General features: G+C 38.3%; 1 protein-coding gene across 1 annotated transcript in view; it reads left to right on the top strand.

Moving 5' to 3' along the window:
* loxl4 (lysyl oxidase-like 4) overlaps positions 1–26,680 on the top strand; it is a 46,541-nt gene extending 19,861 nt beyond the window's left edge. The window contains exons 8-15 of the mRNA XM_067421944.1: positions 9,688–9,842; positions 12,173–12,340; positions 14,997–15,159; positions 15,249–15,492; positions 22,557–22,672; positions 22,755–22,891; positions 26,043–26,154; positions 26,247–26,680. Of these exons, the coding sequence (XP_067278045.1) occupies positions 9,688–9,842; positions 12,173–12,340; positions 14,997–15,159; positions 15,249–15,492; positions 22,557–22,672; positions 22,755–22,891; positions 26,043–26,154; positions 26,247–26,317 (1,166 nt within the window). The 3' untranslated portion in view covers positions 26,318–26,680. The remainder of the gene's footprint in view (positions 1–9,687; positions 9,843–12,172; positions 12,341–14,996; positions 15,160–15,248; positions 15,493–22,556; positions 22,673–22,754; positions 22,892–26,042; positions 26,155–26,246) is intronic.
* The last annotated feature ends 643 nt before the right edge of the window (positions 26,681–27,323 follow it).

The following is a 27,323-nucleotide window of genomic DNA, read 5'->3' as shown; positions in this document are numbered from 1 at the left end:
GTGGGCGGAGCTAAAGAATGACAAGAGCGCAAAGCGATGACGTCCTCAAGCGTGGAGAAACCCATCTATCTCAGCCAAGCCTGCAGTCTCCCTCTCATTTACTGAAGCTTTCGTGCCTCGATCGCCCCCCGGTGACCGGTCCCAGTATAGCCGCCCCTCTGTGATTTCTAATGGACGCGAGGCAAACAAAATAATAAAATTACACTTCAAAAATGTTTCCCCAAAGTTAGTTTATGTCACTGAAGGCAGTTATCATCACGATGATTTCATTTCAGGTGTTCGTTTTAAAAATAAGTTTACTTTGAGTTAGTTATTTGATGCTATAAAAACGGGGGGTGTGACGTCATGATTGACAGCTGAGACTGACGGCTTCTCTGAGTGAAGTTGTCACTGAGGCACTAACGGACTTTTTTCGAAATTTTTGGGAGCAGATTGGAGCTTTAGCTTTAATTTCTACATTTCCATAACTGTTTATTTCACACCAACATTGTTAATTGTTCTGCATCTGCGAGAGTGTGGGCGGGCTTTTGATATCGCGACTGTACTTCCTGCTCTACTTCGTGCGCTCTACTGCGCAACTCCGGTCCCGAAATCGCTACTGCGCAGACTCGGTCCCAAGATGTCCGCGCCGTGCAAGGCCGCCTGAAAGCTTCAAATCTGCCAAGCGGAAACGGATGATGTCGAGTCGTCCATATTTTTTTACGGTCTATGATCTCAGCTAATACAGATAATGATCCACAATCAAATCTGAGGCTGAAATAAATTGAACAGGAGAAACGGCAACATCAGGATGTCCGTCTCTGTGGTATGTACTGTATTTAGGGGCCTTTGTGTGCAGTTTATGAGGACATGATTCGGTTTATGGACTATTGTATGTGACTAGACCTTAGAGGTAGCAAGCAAAACGGTTTTGCACGTCAGAGTCAGAATAGTGTAATGTTATACAGAACAACAATGGAGTAACCGTTAGCGCATTTGAATGACGAAGCACGCGATCGTATCGTTTACTGATGTTTACTCATGCGACGGTAGCCAATAGCAGAGACATTTGAAGTTGATTTACTCACCGGCATCTTCCAAAGCAGGACCGCTCTGTCAAAAACACACTTCTTTGGTATGATTTGGTGAAGTCCTGTGACAGCAGTGACCGTGGAAATCCACTTTGCTACGCGACTGAAGCGATACCTTGAAGCTTCCCGTCATTTCTGCGTTCAAATCGGTTCAAATGCAGCGCTGCCTTCCCGGAATGCTGTGCTGAAGCGCTGAAGTCGCTCGACGTCACCCATAGGAATAAAGTGGAGCGCGGCGCGGACGACTGGATCTGCACCTGAGAGACTGTTTACAGCGTGCATTTCCTCTCTCTCCCTCTAGCCACGCGCGCGCGCACCCTTCCGGGAGAAGAGCCCATACGGCCCATACAAGGACCTTCCGATCTATTTAACGTCAAGTAGACCCATACTCGAAAAAAACTCGCCGAAACTTGTGAGAAACCGGAAGGAGTATTTTTAACACAGAAATACTCCATCAAACGTCCAACATTAGTTTTTGAAACTTTGTCTATGTTTAGGATGGGAATCCAAGTCTTTAAAGGTGTAAAAAGCTCAGTATGCATGAAACAGCATTTCACCCTCCCTTTAAGTAGTACCCTTGCAAAAAATAAGTATACTTCAAGTGTATTGTATTAATTATAAGTATACTATCAATTTACTAGTTGTATGTAATTTCTATTTCAGTGTACTACTGGGGACTAAATTGGCCTACTTTTTAGCTTACAAAAGTATACTTTTTTAGGTATACTTTAAGTGTAACAGTAGTAAATTATCAGTAAAAATACTCGTTTGTACTGCAACTACAACAAGTGACCTTTTGGTATAAATGATATGTTGGTATAATACTTATTTTAAGTACATATTAGTTTATGAAAGTACACTACTGTCAGTAAACTACTAGTTGCACGTTTTCTTAAATTGAACTTAACATTATACTTATAGTTTACTATTTATAATTTATTTAGTTCACTTTAGGTAATCTATTTGGTAATGTTCCTATTTAGAATACATTTTTATACTTTAACTTTTTATCTGTACTTTAGGCAGATTAGAAGTAAATTCCTTTGTACCCTTCAAGATGTTTGGTCTGGAAACTCACCATAGACAGAGCTCAATCCGAGGGGCGGGATTAACGGTTGTCTTTCAAACTCCCTCTGCACAGCGTGCACGCAATTGGATAGCGCTACAACCAACCAGAGCTAGTTGAAAGATTAAACTTTCGCCGCATCCGGTCGGCAAAACTCCGAACACATCTTCCCTTCTTAAGAATGACTTTAGTGCCGTTCTTTGTTCTTTTCTCAGAGAAAAGCTTAACTCTAAGTCTTCCAGAGTCGCGGTCAAAGCTGATTTGAAAGACCGCCGTTCGCCAGTTTCTGGGTTTACTAGAAGCACGCAAGCACAACTCTGCTGTCATTATGTTAAACCCCGCCCACCGACTCGTGATTGGCCCGACCAGAGTTTGGCGTGCGTTTACAGCTCAGAAGTGTATTGAGAGTTGCTAGATGACACTCGCGGGCAGATTCGATTTGCTGCCGCTAGGGTGCGTCTAGATTTCTAGGCTAATGTACACTACCAGTGGACTACACAAAAATCCAGATACTAACAAACGGGAACATCTATCGTTTTTTTTTTTTTTATAAATTAATATTTTCAAACAATGTAAGACAGTCTGAAAAACATTTATTAGGCTCCTAAATCAAAAGAGTAAACACAGCTATATCTCGATTATTGAGTATAGGCCATATCTGTATATGTCAAATACACTGACTCTCAGTCTTTAGTCAGTATATTTCAAGTTTACTTAAAAGCGCACTTTGTAAATTTTAGCAGCATCTAGCAGTGAGGTGTGCTTCCTTTTTGAAGCACACAGAGAAGCTACAGTGGCCGACACAGGACAAAGATGCCATCTGCGACAGCAGAGAGTAGCTAGCGCTCTGAAAGAGAAGTACTGTAGAAACATGGAGCCCCAAAATGGTGACTTCAATGTATGGGGATCTGCAGTGTATGAAGATAGAAACAGCTCATTCTAAGGTAATAAAACCATAGTGGTATATTATGTTTATACACCTCTGAAAAGTTATGTATATCATATTGCATTTCTGAAAATAAAGCACTGAAAATAGTACACACTGCTGCACCCACCCTGAAGTGTAAGTTTAAGTATCTGAGAAGTAGCCTACATAAAAAGTTGACTGAAAGTGTTCTTATTTTTAGTTTAAAAGAAGTATACTAATAGCACACTTGAATCGTCATTTATTAAGGGTAATAAGTAAGCTAATATCTTGTCTGGCTATCACCAGACCAATTTAAATTTAAGATTGACCATTTGTCTGGGGAGTCTGCTCTGTATTTTTACTGCACAAGAGGCGTGATCAACTAGCATTATTCAAATGATTTTGTACGCAATTGGACAGTCTTTCAACCAATCAGACCACAACATGTGTGATCAACAGGCAACAACTCATCGCTTCTCTATCTGTCATTTGTCAATAGCATGTCAGGTGGATAAGCCAGCCTGTGATTGGGTCCTGCAAAAGAATAACATAAGCAGTAGAAATTAATGTTCGGGTTTCCAGACTGAGTTGCCGGGCGAAATCAAATCACTGGCAGACCAGGCTGGGTTTACCCAGTCTACTAATATACACTTTTTTTCAAGAGTTTGGGGTCCGTAAACTCAGCAAGGATGCATTCGATTGATCAACAGTAATAAAAATACATACATTTTAAATAAAACAAATAATATAAATTACATCTTAATGTTAAATATTCTTAATCTCCCTTCATTGGCAGATTAAGCTATTTTAGAAAGTGACTCTTAGAAGTGAGTTTTGAATTCAACCATTTAAATGTAGGACTACTTGAGATCAAAGCTTATGATTTCTGTCCATCTATAGCATTGAGGTCTTTAGGTATTTAGTTGTTGTGTATAATTTTTCCAGTGCAGCCGAGGCCACAAAAATATATAGTGAGTGAATGAAGACACAAATTAGCGTTTCAATGACAGAACAGAGCTGGACTGTTTGGGACAGGCAGTAAAAATAGGAAATCTGTTGAGATGGGCTACATGTACCAGACTGTGGTTACCATATTTAGAAAAGATCCTGAATAATGGTGTTGGTACAGTGTTCTTTGCACTGCCTGGTTTTCCAGACAGTTAATATAACATAAAGGGATAGTTCACCCCAAAAAATGAAAATTGTCATCATACTCACTCTTATTTTGGGGTGACCTATCCCTTTAATGTGCAAACAAGTTTGAAAATGGGATGTCATTGCGGCTGCATTGTGGAGCACATTCTGTCTGTGGATTATTTATTTATTTTTGTTCAGAAATGGTTTTATGGTGGAGTTAGCGTGAACTCTGTATGATAAAGTAGATCTTTTAAGGCCAATGCAGCGTGAAGCAACACATTCTTTTGAGGCGTTCTCGAAGTCTGACCTCCCAGTAAGATTAAAGTATAAGCGTCCCTCGATGACTTCATGTTTTGAGATTTGTTCAAATGCTGTATCAGCTCTTTTACTTGAGTCAGACACTTTAGACAAGGGATTTCAAGTCACGTTCACCCTCTTCACCCTATATTTTTGTATGCAGTACACTAAGTTTTTCCTCTGGCTTTAAACTGATGCTGACATGCACTTGGCTAAGAGAAATATTAAATAGCCATTTAATCTGCTCTTAAAATAGGGATTATAGTCATTCCGTGAAAGGAAAACACCATTAATGCGGAATATATATGTTGTTTTATTTTAGGGAGAAGAACATTTTCCGTAAACCACACTCTAGTGAAACTATTCACTGCAGTCAGTCACAGAACCACTCCCTTTCCATCGGCCACTTCTGGAATACTTGGTCTTTGCTTCTTTTTTTCCTGTCATTTATTTTATGCATGCACTGTTTTATATTTATTCTTTATCAATTCATCAAAAGTAACCATAAACACATTTATAAATGTTCATGTAATGTTCACATTTTTTTCACAAAAATATTAAGCAGCACAACTGTTTTCAGCAGTTTCATTTGGTGCTCAAAATACATTTATTGTTTATAATTATCATAAACAATAAATGTATTTTGAGCACCAAATCAGCATATTAGAATGATTTCTGAAGGATTATGTGACACTGAAAACTGGAGAAATGATGCTGAAAATTCAAGTATTTTGAAATAGAAAACAGCCATTTTAGATTTCACAATATTACATATTTTTTCTGTATTTTTGATCAAATAAATGCAGCCTTGGTGAATGTAAGAGACTTTATTAAAATAACACACACACACACACAAAAAAAAAAAAAAAAACTGGAAAAATCTTAGATTTTAGTAAACCCAGATTTTAACTAATTCCTATGAAAGTTAAGCTTCCAAAGGCATAAACTGAAAATGTGCCAGACTGAACATGTGCTGTGAATCTATGCCGCGGACGCGTTTACTTCAGCTCTCATCACAAGCTCATCCATGATATATCTGACTCCTGCAGCGTTTTGGGCTGTGAGACTACCTCAACGTCTAAATCACATATTGAACACACACGTTCAGTTTTTAATTGTAGTGTCTGTTCTCTAACTAAACTGATTTCATGAAAATGAACGCGGTCGCGGCGGGAAAGTGATCAGTGATTCAGTAATCTATTAGCGGTGGCTTTGGGAGTGGCCTCGTAGGGCAGCGAAGGATTCTGGGAATTGTTGTCTTTCATCCCCATGAGACAAAAATACATTTTCTGTCTTTTCTCAATCTAGAAAACACCAAATTAAAAAATAATAATATATTTCTACTTCATTAATGACCCAGTTTAAATACAGATTCATCTTCCCAGCGCTGAAGTAGGCTACTTCTTTAATTGAAATTCTGTGAATTAATACATTTTTCAGTTGGCCGAATTGAAATTCTGTGAATTGGTGCAATTTAATTCACAGAAATTCAATTCAGCCAATTAAAAAAATTAGATGTAATCAGTCACTTGAACATTTTCAATTGGAGACCTGATTTTTTTTTTAGAGTGTATAAACAAAGGTGGACAGTAGTGAAGCATTTTTACTGTCTACTCAAGTAAATTTTTCAAGTATATACTTATCAGTGTTTTTCTTTTGAAATTTTTTACTTCACTACATTCCACAGCATAATATATAATGTCACACTTTTTACTGCACTATATCAAAACTTATATAAAACAATATATATCAAAACTTCAATATATATATATTGAAGTTTTGATTGAGCCATTTGAGTTGAAATTATGATGTCATACTGTCTACTGGATCATGTCTGGAAAAATGACATGAACAATAATTAGATGTCTCTTACGTTTCTCTTTTTTTCTGTAGTCGCTCAATGGGTTTGGTCTCCAATCTTTGCTTGAATCTTTGATTATATATAATATTCTCTGTGAGGGAACATTTCCATATTAATCGTCATGGTTTTAGCCAACTTCTAGCAATTTGCTTCCCAGATGCACAGCCAAAAAGGGTTCTGTGTTTGCTTTTGGGCTCTATCATTTTTGCTTCAACACTAAACAGCTGGTCATTATTTCATTGCTCATTTTGAAAATCTGTCTTTTTGATCAGCACGATCACCAAACTTAGCCGGGAGCAGCGCAGTAGCACATAATCACTGTTTTCCTCAGCAGTTCATGCAGCTTTCTACTTCATTTACCCTGAATTCCCCCAGCATGTATTTCTGGGATGGGGAAAACTAATTACTCTTACACTAATGTTGCTCTGGTATATTTATGCTGTGTAGTGAATTTCTCATGCTTGTGAAATTCATATCTGAAGTTTTAGCACACTGCTTTTACGTCACAGTAAACAAAGAGGGAAATGAACCGTGATATCTGATACTATTTATCAAGCTTTTTATCTCCATAGAACCTCAAGAATGTGATGATAATGATTTTAAAAACAAAAAAACGCACACCTTTGAATTTGATCAGACTCATGTGTGACCCTCTGGTGGTGTGTGATGAGGAATTTTGCTTTTAACATTACACATGATTTAGATTGTCTCCATTTTCTTACAATATTGTGTTAATCCCTAAAAAGTAACTAATTGTGTTACTTGGACCCACTTTATATTAGGTGGCCTTAACTATGTGATTACTCATTTGATACAATGGACTTTATGTGCGGTATATACATCTATTTTTTCACATTGTCCTTACATTTTTTAAATTATCTGATGTAATTACATCTGTAATTCATTTCTGTATTGCATTTAGAATTACACTGTTGACACTTCCCTTACACCTTAAACTGACCCATACCATCACACCTGTCCCTAACTTTACCCTTAAACTGACCCATACCACCACACCTGTCCCTAACTTTACCCTTAAACTGACCCATACCACCACACCTGTCCCTACCTTTACCCTTAAACTGACCCATACCACCACACCTGTCCCTAACTTTACCCTTAAACTGACCCATACCATCACACCTGTCCCTAACTTTACCCTTAAACTGACCCATACCACCACACCTGTCCCTACCTTTACCCTTAAACTGACCCATACCACCACACCTGTCCCTAACTTTACCCTTAAACTGACCCACACCATCACACCTGTCCCTAACTTTACCCTTAAACTGACCCACACCACCACACCTGTCCCTAACTTTACCCTTAAACTGACCCAAACCATCACACCTGTCCCTAACTTTACCCTTAAACTGACCCACACCACCACACCTGTCCCTAACTTTACCCTTAAACTGACCCAAACCATCACACCTGTCCCTAACTTTACCCTTAAACTGACCCATACCACCACACCTGTCCCTAACTTTACCCTTAAACTGACCCACACCATCACACCTGTCCCTAACTTTACCCTTAAACTGACCCATACCACCACACCTGTCCCTAACTTTACCCTTAAACTGACCCACACCACCACACCTGTCCCTAACTTTACCCTTAAACTGACCCAAACCATCACACCTGTCCCTAACTTTACCCTTAAACTGACCCACACCACCACACCTGTCCCTAACTTTACCCTTAAACTGACCCAAACCATCACACCTGTCCCTAACTTTACCCTTAAACTGACCCACACCACCACACCTGTCCCTAACTTTACCCTTAAACTGACCCAAACCATCACACCTGTCCCTAACTTTACCCTTAAACTGACCCATACCACCACACCTGTCCCTAACTTTACCCTTAAACTGACCCACACCATCACACCTGTCCCTAACTTTACCCTTAAACTGACCCATACCACCACACCTGTCCCTAACTTTACCCTTAAACTGACCCATACCACCACACCTGTCCCTAACTTTACCCTTAAACTGACCCATACCATCACACCTGTCCCTAACTTTACCCTTAAACTGACCCAAACCATCACACCTGTCCCTAACTTTACCCTTAAACTGACCCATACCACCACACCTGTCCCTAACTTTACCCTTAAACTGACCCACACCACCACACCTGTCCCTAACTTTACCCTTAAACTGACCCACACCATCACACCTGTCCCTAACTTTACCCTTAAACTGACCCACACCATCACACCTGTCCCTAACTTTACCCTTAAACTGACCCACACCACTACACCTGTCCCTAACTTTACCCATATCCCTTCTCAGTATCCTTTACCCATATCCCTAAAGTGTGTTTAATAATATAAACACAATAAGTACATTGTACTTATAATTTTGATGTACGTACAAAGTAGTTAAGGACAGCTAATATAAAGTGGGACCAATTTTGTGATACTTTTTTTTCACCTGCGTTGGGCTAGGCTGGGCTTGCTGGTTTGTTATGAATGTTTGGCAAATGTAAAGAACCTTTCGCACCAAAAGTGAAATGAAATAAGCCTCAGGTTAAAGGAAATGCAAATTCACGGCTGAACAGTAGAGGACACAACTCAAACAAATCTTTCAGCTATTAATATTTTTTTGTTTATTAGTGTGGTTGAATTGGACCATGGAAGGTTAGCAACAAAGACATTGGTTAATAAATTGAGATTAAATACATAAAGTATATTTGTGTAATTTAACATTTAATTTTCACAGATTTTCATAATATTAGACATTTCTCTCAACATGGGGGAAGGAGAGGTGTCAGTCTATACATAAATGGGAAAAAATGTAACATGACTTACTTTGAAAAAAGTAACAGATATATTATTGTAAATTTAAAAGTAATGTTTTTTCTTTCTTTAATAGTTACTTGAAAAAAGTAATCTGATTACATAATCAGATTACTCACGTTACTTGTAATGCATTACCCCTAAACACTGCCCATAAGAATAAATCCATAGGCAACATGGTTTTCTGTATATATATAAAAAAGATATTATTCTTACATGGGCTGGATGAATTGTGATGATGTAAAACTTATTTTATCTTTATTTATATAACAATAAATTGTTCAGTTACTCAGTAATGATCCTTCATAGATTTGCATCAGTAAAGATTAAAGGTTAGTTTGAGAAAGTGACAGATGGCAGTTGGTCAGTAATGTTTTTTTCAGGCAATTTCTGGAAATGGTCGGTAAGAAAGTATCTAGTGTTCTCCATGGCATAAAGAACTCAAACAGGCCTGCTGTTTATTATTTTGTTGAATATTTGAGTCTTTTAACTTGTGATTTCCCCTGTGATATTTACTGTGTGTTTGTTCTACAGGGACGGGGCCAATCCACATGAACTCAGTGCAGTGCACTGGCACAGAGCGCACCATTTTAGATTGTTACTTCCAGGAAGTCCCTCCCTGGACATTCAAACACAGCCAGGATGCTTCCGTCAAGTGCTATGTTCCTAAGACAGGCATGGAGACCACGGTGAGCAAAACGATCACAGGTTTCTCTGATATAATTCAGATAGCTCATATCAGTCGATTTTCAACCTGCTTTGTGTTGTTACAATGTCGGTCGGTATTATATGTAAATAAATCATGTTTACTCATTCTCCGTGTTACCTGGAAATAGAAAATCACATTTATTTGTCAGCAAAAAGGCTTTATAAAGCTCCAGAGCTATCATAAAAAAATTACAGATTATTCCTCTGCATTTTTGTAAACCTGGCCACGGACAGTAAGATCGACAGAGGGTTATTAACAACAGCTATTGTAAGTGTATTGTATTATCACTGAAATGATTGTACTTTGTCTACACTTTAAGCAGCATTATGGGAAAAATGGAACACTATGGCAACAGCTTTCTTACCTTTCCCCCCCCCTAAAACACTGTTTGTGGTCATCTAATTTGAAATGGTGACTACAAACATGAAGGTTTTAGAGATTTTCTGTCCTCATTTCTGTCCATATTTATGATTCTTTGCCGCCTTAAATTAGCCATTCCAGTCAACAATTTGATCTCTTAATGATCTCAACATGAGCTTTATTGTTTAATAAATAGAAAGTAATATTTTGAGTCTCTATTTATTAAACAAATTTCCTTCATTGTATCAACTCAAATTTTTAATTTAAAAAAAAACAATTTTTTTTAAGGCAACCAGGTTACTTACTTTTTAAGTTAAACCAACAAAAACCAACAATTTTTTTTTACAGTGTGCAACCTCTAATGTAAGCTCATACTATGGTCACATTGTGAGGTCAAAGTGCATTTACTGCACAAAGACTAGGTATCCAGCATGAAGCTTTTTAGTGTCATCATTGTTGAGATTCATACGCTAATTCTATAATGCCCAACTAAAGCAAACACTGATTACCATAATGGTGACATCAAATGAAACAATAACACATCAACATCTAAACCTCTGATAATTCTTAAAAAGAGCTTGTGTAAATGTCTGAAAGAAATAACGTCAGTCTGAGCTTACCATGTGAGACCACTGTGATATCACTCTGCGATAGAGTTGAGAAAAAGGAAATAGAATGTCACCCCGGTGACTGATATTTGAGCAGCCTCCTCTCACCCTGCTCAACATTTTGAATTCTCAATGAGCTCACATATTACTCACACTGTGTGTGTCACCATATGAGAATGATCTCACGTGTTGACTGGGATGGCGACAGACTCCGCTAAACACCGCTAAACGTTTACTCTTTGAATTCTTGCATTCGGATACAATACAGGTAACCACCATAATGACTAAACGTTTGCTAAGAAGTATTTCCTACTAAAGCAAGGCGGTATTTGTAAGCAAATCCACATGCCTAGTGCATTATGGGTTTTAAAGTTTTACCTATTTGGCAAAAGCATAGACTGTAAGAAAATATGGACGTATCATGAGATAACCCGGAGATTTCTGAAGAGTATTTTTGAAGCCTAAATTTGACGGAGCCGGCAGTCGCCATCTTGGTAGCATGTCACCACGCATCATTCTAGGATAACTGAAAATGAGTAAAGAGGCAGGACACAGGTGGAGCTGAAGTGCCTGTTTGCTGAAACTACGCCCACCTTGACCATAGTGACAATCCACCTGTCACTCAAGTGGCCACACCCTTAATTATGCCGAACTTTAATGTTTAATATAATTTAAATGGATGAGTTATACAAAAAAAAAATATCACCCTTCTTTCAGGTGTCATGAAGGGCAAAATTAGCTTTAAACATTTTTTTCTGCTGTAAAGTTGGACATTCTTAACATGGGGGAGATTTCACTCCCTTTTGGAGCCTGCCTCTTGTGGCCAGTCGATAAACTGCAGTTTAAGTCACTTCCGTGTTGGATACAAGAGACCGCGGGAGGTTGCTGCTTTGGCAAAAGTGAAGACAGCAGCCATTTTTCTCTTTTTTCTCTAGTTAGAACTTTTTTCTTTCTTCTTAAAAAAAAAAAAATCACTTTTCTTAGTATCACCTTGTATAGTTTTATTGGAAGCCCATTTTGCCAGTGGTGAAGTACCTCTTTTGGCCACATTTAAAATGTCTTTTAAAATGTCTGTAGTTATTCATTCCTGTAGCTCAAACAGTAGAGCATAGTGTTAGCAATGCAAAGGTCATGAGTTCAACCCCCAGGGAATGCACATACTTAGATAAGCTTATAATGAAAGTATCTGCCAAATATACATTCAAATGAATAATATGGCATTTATTTTAAATATACACACTTAATACACAAAACCTCACAAGAAAAGTGAAGTTAGTTCTGCGAAAAGCTCAAAAAAGCAAAAGTGTTTGAATCCATTCCTATGAGCGTGTTTGTGTTTCAGGTGCGGTTGGCAGGGGGCAGGGACTCGGCTGAGGGTCGTGTGGAGGTGCTCATGGAGGTGGGGGGCAGAAAGCGTTGGGGGACGATTTGCAGTGAGAACTGGGGAATAAATGAAGCCATGGTGGTGTGCAGGCAACTGGGCTTCGGGTTCGCCTCGCGTGCCCATCAGGTGAGACTGCTGAAGAATGTTGTGTTTTCCCATAATCGCTCTGAATATGTTGCTTTGGTCGCCTCAGTCTGTGTGCATTTGAGAGCTTCCCGTGCATGTTTAGGGGGCAGGATATATTTCTGGGCAACATTAGTGTTATACAGTAGTTGTTTTGTGAAGATGAAGAGGTGGGACAGGTTTAGCAATATTTCAGAACAGGAATAAAGACAGTTATACTTTTATTTCACGCTGCTTACCTTAATTATGCCGCTATAGCACATGTGCAGCACTAAACCGGACTATTTTATGAAAGTAATGTCCAGCAAGCCTAAAATCACTGAGTAAGATTTTAAGTTAAAATGAACAGAGGTGGGCAGTAACTAAGTACATTTACTCGAATACTGTACTTAAGTACACTTTTTGAGTATCTGTATTTTACCTGAGTATTATTTTTTCTGGAAACGTATGACTTTAACTTCACTACATTTGAAAGACAAATATTGTATTTTTACTCCACTACATTTCTATTAAGGTCCTCGAAGTCGAAAGTCGTTTCTGTAGCAGCTTTGAAAGTCAGTGGGTGATTTTTTTTTTCTTCTTTAAAAGGTGTTTGGGTTTTTGCAGAAAGCCTTTCAGGAATCACTCTTGTAGTCTCGTGAATTTCAATGATTTCACAGCATTTTTTTAACACTGATTTATAGTTTATAGCAAAATGGAAGAAAACGGATGTCAAAATGTTGATTTTTTTCCCCCCAAGTATTCACATAAACAAAGTTGATTATGTCTTAAAGGGGGGGTGAAACACTCAGTTTCAGTCAATCTCATGTCAATCTTGAGTACCTATAGAGTAGTATTGCATCCTTCATATCTCCGAAAAGTCTTTAGTTTTATCATATTTATAAAAGAAATATGGGCTGTACCGAGTCTTTCCGGAAAAAAACGAGCGCCTGGAGGCGTATCGTGTGGGCGGAGCTAAAGAATCACAAGCGCGCAAAGCGGTGACGTCCTCAAGCGTGGAGAAACCCATCTATCTCAGCTAATACAGATAATGATCCACAATCAAATCTGAGGCTGAAATAAACTGAACAGGAGAAACGGCAACATCAGGACGTCCGTCTCTGTGGTATGTAAGTTACTGTATTTAATGGCCTCTCCACATTTCTGTGTCTTTACTCGCAGTGTATGAGGACATGATTCGGTTTATGGACTATTGTATGCGACTAGACCTTAAAAGTAGCAAGCAGAACGGTTTTGCACGTCAGACTAGTGTAACGTTATACAGAACAACAATGGAGTAACCGTTAGCGCATTTGAATGACGAAGCACGCGATGGTATAGTTTACTGATGTTTACTCATGCGACGGTAGCCAATAGCAGAGACATTTGAAGTTGATTTACTCACCGGCATCTTCCAAAGCAGGACCGCTCTGTCAAAAACACACTTCTTTGGTATGATTTGGTGAAGTCCTGTGACAGCAGTGACCGTGGAAATCCACTTTGCGACGCGACTGAAGCGATGCCTTGAAGCTTCCCGTCATTTCTGCGTTCAAATCGGTTCAAATGCAGCGCTGCCTTCCCGGGGCGCGACATAAGTGTTCACGGAGGACTGGATCTGCACCTGAGAGACTGTTTACAGCGTGCATTTCCTCTCTCTCCCTCTAGTTACGCGCGCGCGCACCCTTCCGGGAGAAGAGCCCGTACAGCCCATACAAGGACCTTCCGCGCTATTTAATGTCAATTAGACCCATACTCGAAAAAAACTCGCCGAAACTTGTGAGAAACCGGAAGGAGTATTTTTAACACAGAAATACTCCATCAAACGTCCAACATTAGTTTTTGAAACTTTGTCTATGTTTAGGATGGGAATCCAAGTCTTTAAAGGTGTAAAAAGCTCAGTATGCATGAAACAGCATTTCACCCCCCCTTTAAGTGAAGGTAAACAGTTGGGAGAATATCAGATATGTATCAGTGTATTGGATTCGTGCATTCAGTCTTAAAGTGACAGCAGCTTTATAAAGCTTTGTAACTGTTATACAAGTATTTAAATGAGTTTAAGTTAGTCGTATGCTAGTATGTCAGATGGAGCATCACTGACTGGCTTAAACCATGATGGCATAGTGTGCATTTATACAACAATAATACACATAATGTTTTGACATAAAGGAAATTTACTTTTGATGCTTAAGTACTTTTAAAAACAAATAATTCTGTACTTTTATTAAGTAAAAATCTGTTTTTACAAATTTCACTTGTAACGGAGCAATATTTGACCAATAGTACTGTTACTTTTACTCATGTAATGAAGTTGTGTACTTTGTCCACCTCTGAAAATGCATACAAATAAAAATACGCAGGTGTGTTTCCTAAGTCTTATTTTTTTATTAACTTGTTGTCTTCACTTTGTTGCTTTACTTCACTAGTAAATGCTCCATACAAAACAATTATATTAATAAATTAATTAATTAATTAGGCAGTAGGTACAAATAATAAATAAGTATAAATAAGTAAGAAATGCTGAATTAAAATAGTTAACATTATCCATAACATAGAACTAGAGGGCATATTAGCTTCTCAAAAGTATTTAATTTCAACTATTCTGATTCATAAAGTCTATACATAATGTAAAAGTGTAGCATTTCATATGCAGACAATTAAGATTTGGCCTTCCTGTGTATAGGACACATATTATTGGCAAGGAGACCCTGCGGCAGAGGAAGTGTTGTTGAGTGGGACTCACTGTGTGGGAACAGAAATGTCCATCCAGCAGTGCCGTCGGAATAATTACGTCCACTGCCCTCGAGGAGGCGGGGCTAAAGCAGCAGGCGTCACTTGTTCTGAAAGTAAGTGATTGGAATGACAATTCTGATGCAGGTTATCATTTTTTTCTGTGTTGAATGATCGAATTGAATGAATCCGCATCTTGTTTTAGCGGCACCTGACCTGGTTTTGGATGCACAGCTCGTGCAGGAGAGCGCTTACCTGGAAGACCGGCCTCTGCACCTGCTCACCTGTGCACATGAGGAGAACTGTCTCTCCTCCTCTGCCAGCCGTATGCAGTGGCCGTACGGGCACCGGCGCCTTCTGCGTTTCTCCTCTCGTATCATGAACTTGGGCAGAGCCGACTTTCGTCCACGTGCCTCAAGAGAGTCCTGGACCTGGCACCAGTGCCACAGGTGGGGGTTTGCTTCTTTCTTCTGTTTTAATGTTTATACAGAATGAACCAGCAGTCAGAGAGCTGCTGGGAAAACTGAAATGTTTGGTCATCTTGTTTTATAAAAAGATGTCCTTGCTGAGAAAACAGTATGATGCGTAATGGAAACTAGACCCCAATTTAAAAAAAAAAAAATTCAGTATAAATTCACAAAACATTTGTGCCACTGATGTTTCAGTAAAAAACAAACAAAAAAAAAAAAAACAGCAAGCCTGTTTAACCAGGTGGGTAATGCACTCAAATAGCCCTTTTTTAATTTTATTTTATTAATGTTATTTTTATTCTCTTCAGCGTATTATTTGTGTTAAAACTACATGCAATATTTGTGTTGACATAACTAACTGGGTTGTGGATCTGTAGTTCCCAGCATGCTTTGCAAGGGACTAAATTATGAGTAAATTTAGGGATTAAAGTGTTCATTTATGGTTTTCTGTAAAGAAAAAAGATAATGCTAGTGTTTAATGTTCAGTTATGTTGGACATTTAGAGGAGTTTCTGTAATGTTTTTAATTCTGTGGTTACCATTTTGCTGAAGAGTGGTGGCTGGGCTTGAGGGATCTATGTTAATGTTAGGCACTACATCACCCTTTTATTAAATTTTCATTACATACATTGTGTATGATGATGAAAGTATGACAATTTAAAAAAAAATAATGTTATAAGTATAAAAATATAACTTAAACTGTATTTGTTAAAATTGAGTTTGACCAACTCAATTACATTTCATTGCATGAATTAGATTTTTATTATTTGGGGCTACACATATTTATTGGATGGAAAACCTGCCCTCAATTAAATTGAGTTTGTCCAATGAGTTATTTTTTTGAGTGTATTATTATTATTAATAATAATTATCTTGTATTCATTTTATGATATTACACACACACACACACACACACACACACACACACACACACACACACACACACACACACACACACACACACACACACACACACACACACACACACACACACACACACACACACACACATACGCACACACACACACACACACACACACAGACACACACACACACACACACACACACACACACACACACACACACACACACACACTTAAGTTAGATGTGATTGTGATTAATCGATTTGACAGCAAATATAATAATATATATATATATATATATATACTGCATAGCTGTTTTTCAGAAATAAATATGGCTATTAGTATTAACATTATTTTAATGTATTATTGTTCTTAATTTTTTTCATATAATTTTATAGTTTTCTTTTTCTTTCCTGTTTATTCATTTCAATCAATTTTAAAATGACTTTTATTTATTTTTTTAATGACTTAAAGGGTTAGTTCACCCATAAATGAAATTGATGTCATTAATGACTCACCCTAATGTTGTTCCACACCCGTAAGACCTCCGTTCATCTTCGGAACACAGTTTAAGACATTTTATATTTAGTCCGAGAACGTATGCAAGTGTATGCACACTATACTGTCCATGTCCAGAAAGGGAATAAAAACATCATCAAAGTAGTCCGTCTGTGACATCAGTTAGTTCATTAGAATCTCTTGAAGCATCGAAAATACATTTTGGTCCAAAAATAACAAAAACTAAGACTTTATTCAGCATTGTCTTCTCTTCCGCGTTTGTTTTCAAACCTCAAATAAAGATTCAAACGGTCATGAATCAGCGTTTTGATTCATGATCCGGATCGCTAATGTCACATGATTTCAGCAGTTTGACAGTTTGACACGCGATCCGAATTATGAATCAATACGCTGATTCATGACCATTTGAATCTTTTATTTAAGGTTTGAAAACAAACGCGTAGAGAAGACAATGCTGAATAAAATCGTAGTTTTTGTTATTTTTGGACCAAAATGTATTTTCAATGCTTCAAGAGAATCTAACTAACTAACTGATGTCACAGATGGACTATTCTGATGATGTTTTTATTACCTTTCTGGACATGGACAGTATAGTGTACATACACTTGGATACGCTGACGGACTAAATATAAAATATCTTAAACTTTGATCCGAAGATGAACGGAGGTCTTACGGGTGTGGAACAACATTAGGGTGAGTCATTAATGACATCAATGTCATTTTTGGGTGAACTAACCCTGTTATATCAAAAAATCATTTAAATGTGTTTTAGTTTCCCTTGCTCTTTTTCAGTGCAGCATATATCCACAAATGTGATGTAGTCACGAGCAGTTGTCTGCATTGCGTCGGTGACAGTGTACAGTCCCAGTAAAGTACATTGATCAGATCACAGTAGTCTGCTGCCTCCTCCACAATTTTTCTTTTAATAACTCCAGTACTAAAATAATGCAGACAGCACAACCCTGATGTTTGACACTATTTCATCCTAGAAGAGTATTTGTGCTTACATTTCCTTTCCTTTCAGTTCAGTTCAGTCAGTCATTTCAATGTGCAATGAAAGAAACGTACACTCCTGTTTATAAAACAGGTCATGGGTGGCCAGCACTTGCCGTCATCTTTCAGATTAATTAGCTGCTTTGAGCACCTTCACTCCCTTTACATGTGTTCTGAAAATAATTGCAAACCCATTCTGTGGGAACAAGGCACTCTGTTGTGGGCTTTGCGTGTTTGCAGGCCAGACCTGTTTTATTAATCTTTTAAAACAACACCAGAGAAGTTGGCATTTGAAAGCAGTCTATTCAGAAGAGCTGAATAAACAACTCTGCAAGCGTAACCCTGTCAGCATAACAACAACTTCCGGTAAAGGGTGTTAGCGTAGCAGCCAACACCTTCATGTAGGAGCAGTGAGGTCATTAGACAGTGGTCCATAGTGAACCTTTGTTCTGCCCATGTTCACAAGCCAGAATGAAATACAAGTCAACTACTTTTTTACATATTCTGGAAAAGAGTCTGTGAAAAACTTTTCTAGGGTGTTGTAGATGAGTGGTATCAAAGTCTCTTTCAAAGAAAGTCTGTTCGCTCGACACCAATATTTGCAACACCTCTGGGCATCTAATTCAGGCATCCAAGACCAAGTCCTATTTATTTGAATGGGGGAATCCTGACCAAATCTGACATGAACTTTTCCATAAATGTTGTCTCTTATGCCTAAATAGCCTTACATTTTACCAATCTCCTTTGGCTCTTTTATTTAGAAGGCGGGACTTATTTCGCCATATTGTGCTTTGCACTTTTCTATTGGCCAGCAGCCATATCACCTAAGACTGGTTTCCCACTGAAGCTAAGCAGAGCTGAGCTGAGCCTGGTCAGTACCTGGATGGGAGACCAACTGGGAAAAACTAGGTTGCTGCTGGTAGAGGTGTTACTGAGGCCAGCAGGAGGTGCTCACCCTGTGGTCTGTGTGGGTCCTAACACCCCAGTATAGTGATGGGGACACTGTACTGTCAATGAGCGCCGTCCTTCGGATGAAATGTTAAACCAAGGTCCTCAGTCTCTGTGGTCCTTAAAAATCCCAGGATGGCTTTTCAGAAAACAGTAGGGGTGTAACCCCGGCATCAAGTTTACCTTGAAAGAAAGAACAATTCTTGATTTTTGGAGGTTTTAGGCCAGCACTAGCAAGCTAGCTTTGAAAGCATAAAATCCCACCCTCCCTTCAGAGCTTCTCCAAAGCCACGCCTCCTTGACGTGTACAGCAAGGAGCAATTACAATAAGCAAGAACATAAACAACTTAAAAAGCTCTGACCTGTACCACCTGACTGCTGCAGATTACTTCTGGTGTTGATAGTGTTGCCATTGCAATGCATAAATTCGAATCTCAAACTGCTCTGAGTGTAACGTCAGATTTTCATCACTTACAAATTACAGTAGTTATGGCATGAACGCAGCATAAGCTTGTTGTTTTGGTTCAGGAGGAGCTGTAAAAGGTGGCTGTATGAAAATACATGTGTTGACAGGCAGGTAGGGCAACGTATTTTTGCAATCAAACCGAATGCAATGATTGGATGAACAATTTATGGTCCTACACTGTAAGGCCGCCCAAATCGTCCCAATGAAGGCTAACGATCGGCGGGTGAAGGTCACTGCGCGTTCGTCTTTTCAGCGGGGAAAAGGGGATTTTATTCCAATTCCTCGTTATCTGACTCCATTTAATGATAATTTAGAATTTAGGTTAGAATGCCATTTGGTTATTTGGTCATTCATTTTTAATAGTTTAACTACACATTTAATTATTCCGTTTAACCCTTTGTTGAAATTATACCCAACCTGAATAATTCCAGAGCAAGTCAGAATCTATCAAAGTGTAACAATTTATTTAACAGTCAGGTAAATGTATAAAGCCAATTACATAGTCAATTCAAAGGTAATCCATATATAACATCAAATACTCTGAAGTAAAGAATGAAATGTATACCTGACTTCTGAAAATTACATAATGCTGGCTATCTCGAGACATCCAGCATTACGGGCTGACCGGTTTAAAGTGTCAAGCCTTGAGCTCTTTGCAACATTTCCTTAAATACCCAGAAACAAATGCACAAACTCTTTCAAATGTAAACACGAGTGCACAATGGGAATTTGCATTGATCAAGACTTGTATTGATGTAAAGGCCAAATGGCTGAAAGCCACACCCACCAAACTAAGACAAGATATCTTTAAACTCTTAAAACATTGATTATCTTTTGGTTAACTTCTGTGGAGTTGAGATATTTGTACCAGTCGCACTGAGACATTTCAAACGATATCAAACACATATGATACTCGATCGTGTGGATTGACATTGTAATATAGAGATTCTGGATGCATTTTCAGTGATCTCAGCATGAGAGAGGGAATGAATTGGGGGAGAGGGAGTCAATAGGGAAAGATGTAGATTAGCTGATAGTGAGGTGAGACTTGCGTCTCCAGTGGTGTGTGAGGGACAGTTCAGATGTTAATTTCCTTATTTTCTCAGAGAGTCTTTGTTCTTCATTCAGACATTTCGGCATATACTAGTTTTTTCAGTCTTACATACACCATCCATAGACGATATATACACAGGTGCTGGTCATATATGATTAGAATATTATCAAAAAGTTTATTTATTTCAGTTAGTTAATTCCATTCAAAAAGTGAAACTTGTATATTATATTCATTCATTCATCACACACAGACTGATACATTTCAAATGTTTATTTATTTTAATTGTGATGATTATACTGACAACTAAGGAAAATCCCAAATTCATTATCTCAGAAAATTAAAATATTACTTAAGACCAATTCAAAGAAAGGATTTTTAGAAATCTTGGCCAACTGAAAAGGATGAGCATACAGCACTCAATACTTAGTTGGGGCTCCTTTTGCCTGAATTACTGCAGCAATGCGGCGTAGAATGGAGTCGATCAGTCTGTGGCACAGCTCGGGTATTATGAGAGCCCAGTTTGCTCTGATAGTGGCCTTCAGCTCTTCTGCATTGTTGGGTCTGGCATATCGCATCTTCCTCTTCACAATACCCCATAGATTTAAGGTTAAGGTCAAGCGAGTTTGCTGACCAATTAGGAACGGGGTAGGAATTAGGAACCATGGTCCTTAAACCAGGTACTGGTTGCTTTGGCACTGTGTGCAGCTGCCAAGTCCTGTTGGAAAATGAAATCTGCATCTTCATAAAGTTGGTCAGCAGCAAGAAGCATGAAGTACTCTAAAACTTCCTTGTATATGACTGCGTTGACCTTGGACCTCAGAAAACACAGTGGACCAACACCAGCAGATGACATGGCACCCCAAACCATCACTGACTGTGTAAACTTTACAATGGACCTCAAGCAACATGGATTGTGTGCCTCTCCTATCTTCCCCCAGAATCTGGGACCATGATTTCCAAAAGAAATGCAACATTTACTTTCTTTAGAGAACATAACTTTGGACCACTCAGCAGTCCTTTTTGTCTTTAGCCCAGGCAACACACTTCTGATGCTGTCTGGTGTTCAGGTGTTAAAGAGTGGCTTGACACAAGGAATGGGAAAGCTGAAACCCATGTCTTGCATAAGTCTGTGCGTAGTGGTTCTTGAAGCACTGACTCCAGCTGCAGTCCACTCTTTGTAAATCTCCCCCACATTTTTGAATGGGTTTTGTTTCACAATCCTCTCCAGGGTGTGGTTACGCCTATTGCTTGTACACTTTTTTCTACCTCATCTTTTCCTTCCCTTGCCTCTCTATTAATGTGCTTCGACACAGAACTCTGTTAACAGCCAGCCTCTTTTGAAATTACCTTTTGTGTCTTGCCCTCCTTGTGCAAGGTGTCAATGGTCGTATTTTGGACAACTGTCAAGTCAGCAGTCTTCCCCATGATTGTGTAGCCTACAGATCTAGGCCTTTGTCTGTGTTTTGAGTTGATTAGAGTGTGGCACCAGGTGTCTACAACATTGAACCTTTTCACAATATTCAAATTTTCTGATAATTTGGGATTTTCTTATTTGTCAATAATAATCATCACAATTAAAATAAATAAACATTTGAACTATCAGTCTGTGTAATGAATGAATACTGGATAATATACAAATTCCCCTTTTTGAATGGAATTAGTGAAATAAATAAACTTTTTGATGACATTCTATTTATATGACCAGCACCTGTATATATACATATAAATACATTTAGACCACTTAACTTAGGCCATTTTCACACTGTCAGTACATATCCAATTATTTGTGTATCCGATTGGAGTCTGATCTAAACATTTGACATCAACACTGTGTCCATGCAGCTCTTTTGTTTTCTGGAATATCTGCACTGGTTTCTATGGCAGTGATGTTGTGCTAGTAGACATAAGATAAAAACAGCAACAACAACCACAATATAGAGGGGTTTGCAATACAGATGTTGTCTTATTTGCAACATGACATTGTGCAGCCGCCGCTGCGCACTGGCAGAACCGTAGGCGGCTGGTAAGAGCAGTTTTATTTCGTGCTGTGAGAAGAAGTAGTTTAAATCTTACAGGTTTCCGCCCACACCATCTTCTTGGATTTCTTATGGTTCAATTCGTTCAGATCTGCATTCAATGCATCCTAAATATCATATTCGAAAGTTGCATGATTTAAAAGATTTTCTATGTTTTATTTTTAGGCATTATCACAGCATTGAAGTGTTCACACATTATGACCTCCTCACACTCAACGGAAGCAGAGTGGCCGAAGGACACAAAGCCAGTTTCTGTCTGGAAGACACCTACTGTCCTGATGGTAAAAGACTAGTTATGTTAAACCTTGTCCGAATGCGATTTGCGAGTGCAAATACTCATAGCTGCTTTGTGCTTATCTTCAGGACTTCACAAACGCTTTTCATGTTACAATTATGGGGATCAAGGCATTTCAGTGGGTTGCTGGGACACGTACCGCCACGATATCGATTGCCAGTGGATAGACATCACCGATGTGAGACCTGGAGACTACATCATGCAGGTGAAAAGATTCAGAACATCTGAACTGCTGAAGACGGCAGTCACGCACACAACATTTTTCACTATTCTTTCAAGAGTAGATTCTCATTTTCAGGATGCAGTTTATCCACTTTTTTCTCTGTCATTAACTTTAGAACGTGTTAATCATCTAAATCACTGTGGGCGCTGTGAGGCACTTCCGCAGCTGAGCTTCACATGCGCCGGCCAATCAAAGAGCCGCTTTAGGGGCCAATCAAGTGGCCTTTTATACTTCCCAGTTGTAAAATATAGGTTGATGTGAAGCTTTATTTTAATTACAGTGTACCTTCAAGCATTGACCTTTTTGAAGATTTATTTGCTCGAAATGTCGCCATGATAGATTTGCATGTATTTTAAGCACGTTTGGCAGATGCTAATTACAAACCGGCATCAGGCTGCTGCTATGTATGTCACAGCAAGGAGCCGTGGTGATACTAAAAAAGTCAGCGTTCCCATCACCATGTTGAATGATTCCAGCTATCCCATGCCAACCCCATCTGAGCAAAGACGCTGTGTAAATGAAGCATCTATACTTCATGAACCAGGCAAACCTGTTGCTCTTTCCTTGAGTTAATTCTACACCAAAAATAACCCAATGCTAAGCATTCCCCTGCTGGAAGAGAAAAGCGTGCTATATCCACCTCTATTAGACATGGTCAATTAGATTCAGAGGAATTTACGCCCGCTTTTTCTCTCAAACATATGCTCATACAGATCCAGATCTCTATAGTCCAGAGTTAAAGTTACACACTGTCATTAAAAGTGCACAAAAAAAGAGCTAAGTGAGACTCGCAATTTGAATGTGCTCAGAATAATTACCTTAGGCTACTAGGACAATTATTTTTATTTTTTAAAATAAAACTGTTGTATCAGCGTTTAAAAAGTTCTCAAGCCAAGAAGGCATAATCACATTAAACTTATAAAGCACTGGAGCTCAAAGATGCTCTTTTGACCCTCTTCATACCCTGCTTACAGCATCTTTTTGGCCTATTAAATTATTATATTGCCGTTTTATAACAGTAATTTGGGAGTCTGGTTTGGTGAACCCAATTTGTAAAGTGGTTTGATGAGCAACCTGATTGCATAACGTTTCCTTACAAGCTTCTCGCCCTTATTGGTTCTGCGTGTCTGCAACTGTGAAACTTTTACAATGCCACGATAAAAAGATACCAATAGTATTATTTCAGGTTGGCATTATAAACAACGTCTATATCCCTTCCTTGCACTTTGTAACAAATCAAAAATGACCCGAAACCCTAAAATTATATATTTTTTTGTCCAGTAAGATTATTATTATTATTTTTTCTCTTAAAATGTTTGGATTTGGATTTATTGGATTCTTTTTCCAATAAATAAAAATGTAAGATTTTTTTTTTTTTAACATTCTTTTAACTTAAATATTCAAAATAACTCGTATACACACGGATAACCCTTCTAATTCAGCTCAAAAGTCTTACATTGGGTGTCTTTGGCATTATATTTCATGACTCAATGGAGCAAATGAGCTTTCCGCTGGGTCCTAAAGTAATTTCCCGTCCGTATACATTCAGATACACATGTAGACATTATAAAATTATTTTCGTTTGAATCTTTTAGTTTTTTCTCTGTATACTGAATCATTCCTAAGGGGGTCAAATTGACCCGGAAGGGATGGATTTCTTACTTTTTGAAATTTCAACCACAAATCTCCTTGAATTCAGTACATTTTTTGTGTTTATTTCTTATTTAAGTTCGACAAACGTCCTTCGGCTTTGGACCACTCCGATGAACACTATTTGTTTTGAATTCGTTTTGGGTCAAAATGAGGAAGGGAAGTTTTCTTTTTTTCCAATTCCAAACCACATCATTTTTAAAGGGATATTTCACCCAAAAATGAAAATATGTTATTTAACTGCTTACCCCCAGTGCATCCAACATGTATGTGTCTTAGTTTCTTCAGAAGAACACAAATGAAGATTTTTAGCCTCAACCGTTGCTGTGTGCCAGTCATATAATGATGCGAAAAGGGTAACAATTCTATAAGAGCAAAAAATAAATAAAAAAGGCAACATGCACAAAGAGCCCTGAGGCTCATGACAACACATTGATATCTTAAGACACAAAACGATCAATTTGTGTGAGAAATCAAGTATTTATATAATTTTTTACCTCAAATTTAACGCTATATCCAACAGCCTGGAATGTGCTTCACTTCCGGTAAGGTCAATATACACACTCCATCAATGCTTACGTGTAAAGACATCACTTCTGGTATACACAATCTGGCGCAGTTTACGCCAACGCCAGAAGTCAATCTCGTACACGACGACAGAGTGAGTATATTGACTTATCGGAAGTGAAGCACGTTCCAGGCTGTTGGATATAGCGTTGTATTTGAGGTAAAAAAATTATATAAGTAAGGCTGGATTTCTAGCACAAACTGATCGTTTTGTGTCTTGAGATATCAGTGTGCCGTCATCTTCATTTGTGTTCTACTGAAGAAACAAAGACACCTACATGCTGAATGCACTGGGGGAAAGCAGATAAACATCACATTTTCATTTTTAGGTGAACTATCCCTTTAATAACTACTACCAATTTTTGCATGTAATCATTTATAAGTGATATATAATTTTTAAGGGCTGGAAGTGAAAAACATTTAATTGTGTATATTGATCATACATGAATCAGTTATGTTAAACAAAAAATGTGTTCATGTAACTTTAACATCATGGAAAGAATACATTTTCAGTGACCCAATACAGTAGTCTCAAAGTGAATGGTATATGGCACACTGATTCAGGCATTTAATTTTATATATTCATTCATCCACTTTAATGTGATATATTTACATTTTAAACAACTAAATTATAATACTTCGCTAGCAGGGTCATTAAAAAAATGTTGAGAAGAAAAGACATCAACATCAAAGATAATAACCGTAAGTGCCACCATTTTACAGAACTCAAAACTACCCGGTCGAGTCCCCAGAAGTACAGGGTGTAGAAGTACAAGACCTTAAACTGCAATTTTTTTTTACAAATCCATCAGCAATTCTTGAGGGAACTCATGGTTCCCAATTATCCTTCTGGGCTGTCGTACAAATTGACCTAATTACTGAACAGCTCTATTCATTCTTGTGTGTATTTTGTCAGGTTGAGGTAAATCCGTCCCTGGACATGGCTGAATCAGACTTTATGAACAACGTCATGCGTTGTCGATGTAGATATGATGGACACAGAGTGTTTATGTATGGCTGCCATGCAGGTATGATCCCCATATCAATGAATGATTCACGGCATGCATGCTCAAGCGCACTAGTTTCTAAATTCCCTGTCTGATGCACTCTTCTTTCACAGGTGATGCCTACAGCGCTGAAATTGAGGATTTATTTGAACATCAGCGTCAGATCAGCAATAACTTCATCTGAGCCTAGTAAAGAGAGGTGAGAGGAGGGGATGTTAAATGGATCCTGGAAATGTGGCCTTGTGGACAATAAACTTTGTGAAAGAGAAAGAGATCTTCCCAAGTGAGTTCAGAACTGTCTACCAGTAGCATCACTGAGTGGAAGAGATCTGCTTCATTTTTAAAGGGGTCATGATGTGGGTTTTATGTTTATATTATTGTTTTCATATATTCCTTGAGGTCCACTTATAATTAGTGCTGTCAATCGCTAGAATTTTAAAAAAAATAATTGTCTGTAATTAATCGTGATTAATCACACCTAACATTAAAGTTTAGCATTTTTTAAATAATTTTTAATATTGTAATAATTTCACAGATAATCTCTAAATTAGCGTAGAAACAACATAAATATTTTTTTATATATATTTTATCTTACAGGTAGAAAATATACAGACATTGATTAAAGTTATCAGACACTTGACATTCTTCACTGCATAAATGATAATACAGATGAATCCTTATTAAAAGAAAAGTTATTCAGTCGAGAAGTGAGTGATTTGTGAAGATTATAATTGATTTTTGCGATTAATTGATTTGACGGCACTAATATATGTATACACTGATCAGGTACAACATTATGACTATCTTCCTAATATTATGTTGGTCACCCATTTCCTGCCGAACGAGCCCTGGCCTGTCGAGGCATGGACTCCACTAGACCCCTGAGGGTGTGATGTGGTATCTGGTACCAATATGTTAGCAGCAGACCCTTTAAGTCCCATAAGCTGTGAGGTGGGGCCTCCATGGAACATACTTGTTTGTTCAGCACATCCCGCATATGCTCGATCGGATTGAGATTTGGGGAATTTGGAGGCCATGTCAACACCTCAAACTTCTTGTGCTCCTCAAACCATTCCTGAACCATTTTTGCCTTGTGGCAGGGTGTTTTATCCTGCTGAAAGAGGCCACAGCCACCAGGGAATACAGTTTCCATGAAATGGTGTGCATGGTCTGCAACAATGCTTAGGTAG

Source organism: Pseudorasbora parva, chromosome 17 (genome assembly GCF_024679245.1).
Source record: "Pseudorasbora parva isolate DD20220531a chromosome 17, ASM2467924v1, whole genome shotgun sequence".
Classification (NCBI taxonomy): Eukaryota; Metazoa; Chordata; class Actinopteri; order Cypriniformes; family Gobionidae; genus Pseudorasbora; species Pseudorasbora parva.
Note: the sequence above shows the minus strand (reverse complement) of the source record. Positions and strands in the feature narration are given on the sequence as shown.